Raw genomic sequence first — 12,435 nt, forward strand, 5'->3', positions numbered from 1 at the left:
AACCATATTATAGCAAAAATAGCTTACTAAGCCAACCATGTAGTAATCTGGACAGCCCGAATTTCAATCCAAAATACCATATACTAATCTTAATATTTACTAAAACACCCACCAAAGTCAACGTCAAACACCAATAATCAAAAGATCAACCTCACTTCAATGGCCCCTAACTCCAAGCAATCATCACAACTCAACCAAAACTACAACAACAATGTAACTCCAAACAATTTAACCTCCACTCCAAACTGTCGTATAGCAACCCGAACAGTACAAAAAAAAAAATAGCCCCTAATCAATCCCAAGTATCACCCGGTTTACTGCTCGACCAACCCACAATAATCAACAATTCCAAGACCATTCCAACACAAAGTGTTTGCTTACTCACAAAAATGCCCAAGAACACGAACTACACTTTCAAGTATTTCATTGAAGTGAAATAAACTGACTTGAAGTGAAAGTGTGTGTGGGTGCGTATGAGACCAAGAACGAGAATAGCTTACCAATGAAAGTTAAATTCTCCCATAATGGTTTCATTGGTTACACGAAAAGCCAAAACCGAAGGCCCAAGAACTAGAAACCACAAGCAACAACAACGTCTGCAAGTGATGAAACAGAGAGGGTCGAATGAGAGGGTTGAGTTCAGGGTCTAACATGAAGAATAAAAGAGAGGGAGAAAGAGATACTTGTAGGCAGAAAAATCACCAAGTGGAAGAGGAAGAGCGGTGTAAGAAGAGGGAACAAAACCAGCTACCAAAAACAGAGGTACACGATAAGGGGAAACACAATGATCTGCTGCCATGGAGGGAAAAATCGAAATGAGGAGATTTAGGCCATGCGCACGAAATCAACCCAACAAAAACAAAGAGATGCGGTTGGTGAAAATGGGTTACCTATGAAGAGAGTGTCTGCGCAAGGGAACCCAGAAGAAGCAGAAAAAGAAAAGAAACCGTAAGAGGAAGAGGGGGAGAAGAAATCGGGGGGAAAAGAAAAGAGGTTGAGGAAGGAATTACTAACCTCCAAACGACGCCGTTCGCACACCTCCAAGGAAAAGGGGTTGGGCCCTCACGCACGAACCGGCCTCACAAAACAAAACTGGGCCTTACAGGATGAACATGTGGGCATACTGATAAAAGATAAAGCTTATGAGTCTGATCCAGAGAATAATACTACTAACCTCGTCAGTAAAGTCTAGTGTGTGCAAGGGGTTTGATAGTCACAGCGGGTTGCTACTCGCAACTCTAAACTGAATTTATGATTAATACAATTTTGGTGTGGAACCTTAGGGGCTTGGATACTTCTTGGAAGCGCCTTAATATTCTACTCAAAAAACTCAGGGTGGGTATTGGGGGAATTTTGGAACCGTTCCAGGATTCTGGAAAAATGTCTCGTTTGGCTTCTTACTTGGGGTTACCTAAGTTTTGTTGTAATGAATCTTTTGGGGGGAAATTTGGATTTTTTGGAAGGATATATATGATTTTGGAGTAGTGCACATGTCCAACCGATTTCGGGTTGGCTGAGTTTGGCTTCTTACCATATTATGGTGACCTTTGTCTATGCAAAATGCACTCAGCTAGAGAGCAGAGGGCTATGGGAGGAGCACGGAAATATCCAGGTTAATGAGTCCCCATGGTTGGTGGTCGGTGACATTAATGCAATTCGTTCGGATTCTGAACGGCTTGGGGGCAACCCACGGTCATTGTTGGCAATGTCAGAATTTAATGGTTGTGTGGATATTTGTGGACTTGTGGAGATGCGCTCTCAGAGCCGAATAATATCATGGTGTAATGGTCATGAGGGATCCTCAAGAAGTTGGGCACGTCTATATAGAGCCTTGGTAAATATTAATTTCTCTAATACTTTTGGGTTGACTTTTATGGAATATTTAACAAGGAAGTCGTCTGATCATTGCCCAATGATGGTGCATTTGAGTTTACCGAGATCGTCATATGGACCATCTCCTTTTCACTTTCAAAATATGTGGTGCTTGCATGAATCTTTTTCAAAATTTGTAGAGGATGTTTGGGTGCAACCAGAATGTAGTCATGGTCTATTGAGGCTGGCTGCTAAACTGAAAAAGCTTAAAGTTGCATTGAAAATGGGGAATAGGAATAGTTTTGGCAAGGTTGATCTAACTATCAAGGCACTGGAAGAAAAAATGGAATTTCTGGATTTTCAACTTCAGGAAATGCGTGAGCCAAAAGTGGAAGCAGAACTCCTATTGACTAAGATGGAATTGGTTGAGTGGGAGGCAAGGGAAGAAAGTAGATGGCCACAAAAAGCAAAGAGAAAATGGCTTCAAGAAGGGGAGCAAAATTCCGGGTTCTTTCATGCTTCAGTTAACCAAAGATGGAAGGCCACTTTTGTCTTGTCCATGCATCTTGCGGATGGGAAAACGTTAGCAACGCCGGAGGAGATTCACCAAGGGGCTCTAGACCACTTTAGAACTTTTTTAACCTTGAGGTTGAATGTGCAACAGGTGGATTTAATAGATTTAGTCCAACCTTTAATTTCTGAAGAGGACAATAGATGGCTTTGTGATGCCCCTTCGGTTGAGGAGGTTCGAGAAGCAGTGTTTTCTATTCCAAAACACAGTTTGCCTGGTCCGGATGGCTTCGGATCAGGTTTCTATATGGCTTGTTGGGAGATATTGAAGGATGACGTGGTGGAAGCGACGAGAGAATTTTTTAATGGGGCTTCTTTGCCGAGGTTTTATTCCTCTTCTTACATTGTTTTGATACCATAAGTGCTAGACCTAAAAGGTTTGGTGGCCTATAAAAGTTTTTCTAAGATTTAGGCTAAAAAATTGACAAATTTGTTGCCTAAGCTAATTTCGCAGGAGCAATGAGCTTTTTATTCTGAGCCGTTGTATTTTGGAAAATATTATGCTTGGCTAGGAGATGGTTCATTCGATGAATAGGAAAAATAATGGCAGTAATATTATAATGAAGATTGACATGGCGAAGGCCTTATGACAGAGTCCATTGGCCATTTATGTTGGAGGTCCTTGCTGGTTTTGGTTTTAATGGCCAATTTTGCAGGTTGGTTGCAGAATGTATTCAATCCCCGTGGTATTCTATTATGCTGAATGGTACTTATAAATGTTTTTTCCAACCTACTAGAGGCTTGCGACAAGGCAATCCACTTTCGCCTTACCTGTTTATTATTATGGAAGAAGTTCTCTCCATACTTTTGAATAAGAAATTTATGGAAGGAAGTATTGGTAAGTTTTACCATCCGATTGGAGCACCTTTGATTTCTCATTTACTCTATGCTAATGATCTTTTGATTTTTCAAATGGTGATATACAGTCGTTTTGGATTTTGTTGAGAACTTTGGAGCTTTATGAAAATTGGTTTGGACAACAAATTAGCAAGGAAAAATCTGCTATTTATTTTTCCAAGCATATTTGTCGCGTCAGCATGCTTTGTTGAGGTGTTCAGGTTTTGTTGAAGGGAATTTTCCTATGACATATCTAGGGGTTCCTCTAGTCTCTTGTCACCTTAATGTCAGAACTCTTGAGCCTCCTTTACAAAAAATTCGTAATAAGGTGGCCGGGTGGAAATTTAAGTTGCTTTCTCAAGGGGGTGGTTAGTGCCTTTAAAGCATGTTCTCTTGTGTATGGAAACGCACTTTTTAGCGGTACTTGATGTACCGAGGGTCACGTTGAGGAAAATAAATGTCATATTATCTACTTTGTTTTTGGGGAGATGTGGATTGTAAGGCTAAGAAGAAATGGTTCTCTTGGACCAAAATGTGTGTTCCGATTGTTGAAGGGGGTTTGGGTCTTAGGGAGTTTGGGGATATGCAACAGTCTTTGCATATGAAATTTGTGTGGCGTTTGTTGGCTGTGGATAATCTCTGGACTCACTTTTTCAAAGCGAAGTATGTGAAACATGGTCATTTACTACTTGCAAAAAATTCACTAGCTTGTTCGAGATTCTAGAGGTCGGTAATGAGAGTAATGCCAGATGTTTGTGATAATATTATTTAGGGGGTGAGAGAAGGAAGGGTGTCTTTTTGGTTTGATAGTTGGCTTGATTCAGAGCCACTCTGCTTACGTGCGTCAGCAATTGCTAATCCTCTCCTTCAAATACAAGAGTGTTGGAAAATGAATGGTTGGGACTTAGAGCAGTTAGAGGAGTTGGTTGGAGTGGAGACTATGGGGGAGATTTTATGTAGTTTACCTGCACAGAAAGAAGGGACGGACATTCTCATTTGGAAGCCAACTTCGGATGGTGTTTTCTCGACAACTAGTGCATGGGAGGTCATTCAACTAAAACATTCAAAGTTTCCTGAAATGGAGTGGATTTGGCATAAGCTTTTGCCAAAAACAGTATCCTTGTGTATGTGGAGGGCGAGGTTTAATTGTCTTCCTATAGATGATAAAGTGCTAAAATGTGGTATTAATTTGGCGTCTAGATGTGATTGCTGCACTAATCGGCAATGTGAGACTTTGGCACATGTGTTGTGTTCGGGTGATTTTGCATCTCAGGTCTGGGCTCACGTGGAAATGGTAATAGGGATGACCGTGATGACTGCAGGTACCTAGTGGGGGCGGGTTTCCACTTGGTTTTCAATAGCAAAGAAATTGTCTCAAAAGGGGCTACTATTGGTTTATTGCCCACGATTATTATGTATATACTTTGGCAATGCATGTGCAAGGTGCGCATGGAAGGTCTCTTGGAGTCTATTGAAGGTGTTTGGTTATCTGTTAAATATTGGATCAGAATGTTGATGGCTGAACATGCCAAAGTAGACTCTGTCTCGGCTAGTGATGCACAGGTTCTTGGTTTTTTGGATATTGCTATGGTGCATACGCACGCCTGTAGACAACGTATAGTCCTATGGTGCATACGCACGCCTCTTCATGGGGTAAAGCTGAATGTTGATGGGAGTTGTAGGGGTAATCCGGGGTCCTGTGGGGGAGGAGGTGTTATCCGAGATGGCCATGGTGAGCTAAAAGGTGCTTTCTCTGTTTTGTTTTTGTCAGGGTACTAATAATGAGGATGAACTCCGGGCCTTACTTGAGGGAGCGAAGTTGTGTAAAGAAATGGGTTTCATTAATGTGGAAATTGAATGTGATTCCAAAATAATAGTTGATTGGATCATTTATGGTAGTTGCACGGTGTGGTACCTTTGGGAGTTTTGGGAAGCGGTGAATAAGGAGCTTCAAGGGGTACTTTTCTCTATTAAACATATTTATAGGGAAGCTAACCAAGCTGTAGATTTTTTGTCTCGACAAGGGGAAGCTGGCTTGACTTGTAGATATGCAGAAGTAGATGTTTTTCCGTGACAATTGAGAGGCATTGTTAGGATGGACAAGATTGGTCTTCCTAATCTTAGATACTAATTTTTGGTTTGATTTTGTTGCAAACTTATTTAAAGTATGCTTGTCTAGTTGGTTTTGGTTTATTTGTTTAGTTTATACGTTTGGTTATACTTTTGGTCTTATGATGCATGGGATGGGTTTTTTAGGTTTTTTATTGTAAATCTCAAGTGTCTAGCTTGTTACAACGATTTTCATCTGCCATAAGTGATGGCATATCAATAAACTTGGGATGGGGTCATTATATATGTGGCTACCTGCTCTTCAGTTAAAAAAAAAACTATTCAACAACATATCTCCATCTACTTGTAAGATGTATGTATATATATAGTGAACAACATATATATTTTGAAGATGTTGGAACTGCAGTTGCAATATTTTGGTGTATGTGAAATGGATGTAATCCCCAACATCTAAAAAAGTGTATTTTCAAATTGTATGTGATACTTGATAAGTGTGTTAAAGTGTATTCTCTAGTCTGGAATGAGTTTATTTCTTATGATGATGTGCTTGATATTTTAGTGTCATGGGAAAATTTTTAGCATCAGAAAGTGGATCATGTGCTATGTTTATCAATCATATGGAAATCCATGTAGTCTATGAAAAAAATCTATACATGAGTATTGTTTTTTTATTTAAAGTTTAAAGGTCATCGTCTACAAGCTGGACAAAAGTTATTAGGATTCAAACTTTGGACCTAGCATTTGGATCCACACACTACTTAGCTAATGCAGTACTGATCTACTCCTAACTAACTGTTATGTGTATTCAATAATTCTCATGCACACTACTTAGCTAAACTATAGGCTGATGATTTATTAAAATAGTAGCATAAATGAAAGGATTATGCAAATGTAATACTAAAATTGAGTCACTTCATGAAAGTGGATGTTAAGTGATATTATGCTGTAAAATGATTCAGAAATGTATAAATGGATGTAATGTTGGTTTGGGGTGCACGTAAAGAGTCAAATTTATGATCATGTCAAAAAATTTCATTAACAGCTGGAGGAAAAAGAAATAAAAATATCATTTTTTTTTTTTTTTTTTTTTTATGTAAAAATAGATAATTTTTATCCAAATAATGAGGGGAAAAATATGTGGAAAAATGATCAAATTATCACTATTTTCTACCACCAAAATCTTCTAAAAAATAATGCTTATGCTGACACTATTTTCTAAACTATTTGTTGCGGCTTCTGTCCATGAAAATTGACCATTACTAGGAACTTAGTGTTATGGGAAAAAGGAACAATCATCATAAAAAATGAGAAGGATCTATCGTTGCAAAAGGCTATTGCCCACCTTAATTTTTGGTGGAAACTTATAAACCCACCGTATATCCTCGTGGAAAAATATCTTCATTTTTCACGGTGTGGAAGACCTCTTATGACTATTTCCCACGGGAACAAAAAAGGTTTTTTCCCACTATAAATTTTGGTGGAAATTTATCAACCCACCGTATATCCTCATGGAAAATACATCTTCATTTTCCACAGTGTAGAAGACCTCCTGTGACTATTTCCCACGAGCACAAAAGGTTTTTTCCCACGAAAACTTTTGGTGGTAATTTCTCAACACACAATGATCCTTCATGGAAAATACTACTTTTTTTCCACAAGTAGAAGCCCTCCCGTGACTTTTTCCCATGGACAGATTTTTTTTTCCCTCCACCAAACTGGCCGAGATAATGTACTTATTTCGACAAGTCGTATTTGTGGTGGGAAAAAATATATTTTTCGACGAGTTATTTTCGGCAAGTCACCCATGGGACGTTTTTGTGAAAAATATTTATTTCCCATTGAAATTGTATATTTTCCCACGAAGTACCTCCGTGGGAAGAAGCGGTATATGTTGTAGCTAGACTCAACTAGAAACTGTTAGGATAGAAAGAAAAACTACTCCACATACGATTTGGAGTTCTATAACATTGTACAGTCCTTGAAACACTGGCAACAGGTACAGAAGGAGTTCATTCTGATTACTAACTATGAGGCATTGAAGTATATCAACAGGTAACACAAGCTGAGCAGACGACAAGGGTTGCCTATCTGCAAGAGTTCATGTTCTCGTTGAGGCACCAATCAGGGAGCTTGAACCAAGTTGCAAATGCTTTAAGCTGGCGAGTGACACTCCTCACCACCATTAGTACTAGAGTGGCGGGCTTTCACACTTTCAGAGATTTGTATGCCTAAGTTCCATAATTTGGAATGATTCTTAAGGAAGTAACTGAGGGAAGGTGATGTGATTTTCTTTTGCACGACGAATTTCTATTTTGTCGCCAACAATTGTGTATCCCAGACTCTTCCTTAAGAGAGCATATTATACAGGAATTGCATGGCGATGGGCACTTTGGGTGAGAAAAGACTTTGGCTTTAATTGCCGCAAATTACTTTTGGCCCAAGTTTACTAGTGACGTGGCACAATACTTGATAGGATGTTTCGTGTGCCAGAGAGCGAAGGGAACCCTCACCAATGTTGGCCTATACACTATGTTACCTATACCTAATGGTTTGTGGCTTGAAGTCAGTATGGATTTTGTCTTAGGCTTACCAAGGACCCAACGTGCCATGGATTCAATTTTCGTCGTGGTCGACCGATTTTCTAAGATGCCCGATTTTGTAGTGTGTAGAAAGACCATGGACACCACCTAGATCACCCACCTTTATTTCAAGGAGGCTGCTCACTTGTATGGTGTTCCTCGATCTATCACCTCAGACAGGGATACAAAGTTTATGAGTAATTTCTGGATGAGTTTGTGGAAAAAGTTCAAAACCAAGTTAAACTTTGGTAGTACCTATCACCCCCAAACGGGCGGACAAACCGAGGTGGTCAATCAAAATTTGGGCAACCTCTTGAAAAGTTTGGTGTGTACTAAGACAAAACAGTGGGACCTTGCCTTATTGTAGGCAAAGTTTGCTTACAACTAATCCAAGAACTGGATTACCCAGTTGAGACCATTTGTTTACAACTGTAAGGTCAAAATTTTTCCGTCATCCTTGATTTGGTTCCTGTACCACGGATTGGTCACTTGAACGTCAAGGCCGAGGAGATGGAAGAGCACCTTCGAGGATTACACAACCAAGTCAAACAAGCAATTCAAGCGAGCAATGCAAAGCATAAGGTTCACGCCGACTATTGTTGCCGCCATGTACTTTTTGATGTTGGAGATCCTGTTTAGGCTGTACTAACCCATGATCATTTTCCTATTGGTGAGTACAATAAGTTGAAGGATAGAAAAATTAGACCTTGTGAACTTCTCCAAGAGATCAACAACAATGCATATGCACTACGTCTTCCCAATCATATGAGAGCTTTGGATGTGTTCAATGCCAAACAACTTAGCCCCTGCTTTGTCAATGATGGCGTGAACACAAGGGCGAGTTCTTTCCATCCCGTTGTGGCGCACCCACCCCTTGCTTGGGATTGGACGATGGCTGAGATGCCTGGACATGTAACACAAGGCTACACACCCCTCATACATGATAGATAATATGCTATGCGCCTAAGTACACTAGCAATATGCAATAGTGTAGGAGCGGAAAGTTCATAAAAGTCAGATAAACTAAGCAATGCGATAAGCAATTGTAAAGCACATGACACCATACTAATATTATAACCCCAAACATTGTCCAAACATAAACTTGAGCCATAAAGGCGTAATATCCCAAAGCATAAAGCATAGTTTAAAATTTCCAAAACACGAGATTTCCTCAAAACAACATAAATCCACAAAAGTTGGCTATAAGTACTATTCTTTTCTTTTCTTTTTTTTTTCTTTCTTTTTAAAATACTTAAACTCCCGTACTCTTCATAACTATTGTCCCAACGGGAGATAGAAAAGACCCTATGGGATTGCTGAGGCTTGGGTGGTATCAAACCTAATTCCTTTGCTACTGCCTTTGCATCAGTCGAGGCCTTTGAGGCTCACTCTAGGTATGTAGACAAGTGGTCCATATTCTACCAAAACTTCAAATTCTTAGAGGATTGATAGTTCGTAGCATCAATCTCGGTCTCACTAATACTATGTAAGATTTCGCTTAGAAGCTTAGCCGCATGGATTAATGCATCAGCGGTGTAGTCTTGACGAGTCTGAACAATGTACGTCCTCCAACAAGGAACCATCGGGGTTCAAGTTTCTTGGGTATCTGAGGTACCTGATACAACTTCTACCATTTTAGTTGGGGAATGGTAGTGGAAACTACCACAATGAGAAGCAAGTCATCACACAACATACCACAATTAACACAAGCATGTAAAAGGTATATCATGAAATGTGTGAATAGACAAGTACTTGACTTATGACTTTGACCAGAACTTGACTTATGCACTTGACCATTATCAAAAGACTTGTAACAGAGACTTGAACTTTTCATAAAAAATTCTTAACTTTTTCTTATTCACGTGAACTTATTTAGAACTTGTCTTATCAGAACATATCACAAGATTTGCATCGAGTGATCCTTAGCACTTATGCTCATATTCTTATTCAGAGAATGGATACAACACGGTTCCCCGTAGCACCACATGTTCCTGCTAGTTACCGCACCATCAATGGTTCGTGTATCATGATGAATACGTCATAAACAAAAATTCATTATTAACTCGACCTTACTTCGTCGGGTTACATGCCTTATGCACCTACTTGCGTTAGGCGCTTCCTCGCTTAGGTATCATTTGAAAAGAATTCATTCGAGACTTGTCGATGGTACTTTGTCGACCCAGGGGTTACCACTCCATTCTTAAACACTCTAAAGTAGACAGATGAGTTCCACTAAGACATTCCCCTGCCCTAGCACTTGGGTCGTGATAAAACTTTTTCTTTGAAAACATTTTTTTTCCTTTGAAAAGACTTTTTGAAAACACTTCTTCCCCAAATGCATGTGACATGAGACATAAACATGCTTACTCAAACTTGACATATGACTTATGAAATGACGTGCATGAATAACCAATTATAACATGTTCATTTCATATCATGCAACATAAACCAGAAAAGATATCAAAACATATACATGGAACCATGAAAACTTATTTAATCCGAAACTCATGGGTACAAAAACATGAAGATTCATCTCATAAACATGATCCAATCCTCAAACATATGTCATATAAATCAAAACATAGTAAACTAAAACATGAAATCATAGATTTTTTACTATGTTTGAAACTTCCAAAGCATGTTCAAACTGAAACATCATGTTCCATAAACCATCAACCTCAATCAAGTGAAAACCGAAACTCTTAGACATATTTCATGGTAATTTCATCACAAATCTGAAACATACAATTCCTTCCTTAGAGTTACTCAAGATCATATTAACATATTACAAAATATCAATGATATACCAGTGAAATATTTTAATACAATGCTTTAACTAAATTGATAACTGGAACGAAATTTAAATAAAAACAAAATAGAGTCGTAGATCTTGTTTGCGTCTGGCTAGCTATTAGTTAGAACTATTTCTTGGGCTGGATCTATGTATATGGCTCAAACACTAATTAATGTGTTAAAAAATAATTAATAATGTTTTATCGAAGAATTGTGTAAGAAAACATACCTTGTCACTGAATTGATTGTGAATGCAAATGACAAGCAGTGGATATTGCATGACTAGAACGATGAGGAATGCGTTAAATTACTTAGAAGATGCAAGGAGGCAATCACGAGCATTGACAAGAAAGGAAAGGTGATGATCATTGAAATGATAGTACAGAACCAGAAAGAAGATGATAAGGAGTCGATTGATATGAAACTCTTCTTTAACATGCTGATGATGGTATTGGTAACTAGAAAAGAGAGAAACGACACTACAACAAACAAAAAAGGCTTTTTCGGACAATTTTTTTTAGAACAAAATGAAAATTATCATAAAAAGTGAGATTTAGGGACGAATTTCATATTTTGTGCCAAAAAAAATGATAGAATTCGAACGGTATAGTTAGGGACAAAATATTTTGTCCCTAATAATGAAACCGTTTGAATGTAATATTTTAACGTTTGGACGGTTAAATTTAACCGTTCGAACGTACATTTTGGCATGTTAAGTAAAATTATTATAGTGGAAAATTGCTCTACCGTTCGAACGTACAAATTTCACCGTTCGAATGAAGAATCAGCATTGTTTGAATATTATTTGTTGGGTTCGAACAGTGATTATATTTGTTTTTAGAGAATTATATTTATATTAACTAGTAATTATAAGAAATTTATCAATTAAATAATAGGAATAATATAAATCAATAATTAGTTTAGAAAATATAAAATAATACTAATTCATAATTAAATACTGAATTTACAAAACACTAAATATTGTCCATTCTAAAAAAAATAAAAAATAAATAAAAGATAGAAAGTACTAAGACTCCAACTCTTTGCACACTTCCTCAACTGCAGCTAAGCATTCCTCTATCTGTTTCAGTTGAGTACTGATGGTGACCTGAGTCGCAGGCATTGCATCAAGCTTCGTACATAACTCAGAGATGCTAGCAGTAATCTATGTACAAAACTCAGACACAGCAGAACGAACCTCCATATGCACTGCATCAATCACCTCTGATGTCTGTCCACTGATCGCTGCATGCACGATCTCGACCATGTCCTTGGCCTGTCTGGGTGTCTCAGAGGCCGAAACTCCATGATCTACCAGTTGTGCATCTCTCTGAGGATCAACCGAGTTTGGAACATGTCCACGAAGATGTAGTCTCGAGTGTCCCATGCTGCTTGAGAGGGTGGTGCTGTTGACCTGTCCCATTGGCGCTCGTTTACGCTCGGCAACATCAGGCACGACACCGGCAAATAGCAGAAATCGGGTGATCAGATCTTGAATGGTAGCATATCCGTCGAAATGTACCGAGACTCTAATCGAATCCTATTGAATATATACCCCACCAGGTCGATAGGAATGCCATAAGCGACCCGTATCATAAATTTCATCTGATCAACACCAACCTCTATGTTGTTCTACCGAGGGTCAATATTATTGGTGATTATCAAATTCAGGATCTTAAAGAAAGAAAATAGATCTGTTTGCTTGATGCTCTTCATCCCGTCATACGAGGGAGCATCTGGACCAACAACCAAATCCCTCACCTCATGATCAACA

At 38.6% G+C, this 12,435-nt stretch overlaps 1 protein-coding gene across 1 annotated transcript; it reads left to right on the forward strand.

Annotated features, from left to right (window-relative positions):
- The first annotated feature begins 1,537 nt into the window (after positions 1–1,537).
- On the forward strand, positions 1,538–2,743 carry LOC109007983. The gene has a single exon (XM_018987902.2). The coding sequence runs from the start codon at positions 1,538–1,540 to the stop codon at positions 2,741–2,743; it is 1,206 nt and encodes a 401-aa protein (XP_018843447.2).
- Positions 2,744–12,435: the final 9,692 nt, after the last annotated feature.

Source organism: Juglans regia, chromosome 10 (assembly GCF_001411555.2).
Source record: "Juglans regia cultivar Chandler chromosome 10, Walnut 2.0, whole genome shotgun sequence".
Classification (NCBI taxonomy): domain Eukaryota; kingdom Viridiplantae; phylum Streptophyta; class Magnoliopsida; order Fagales; family Juglandaceae; genus Juglans; species Juglans regia.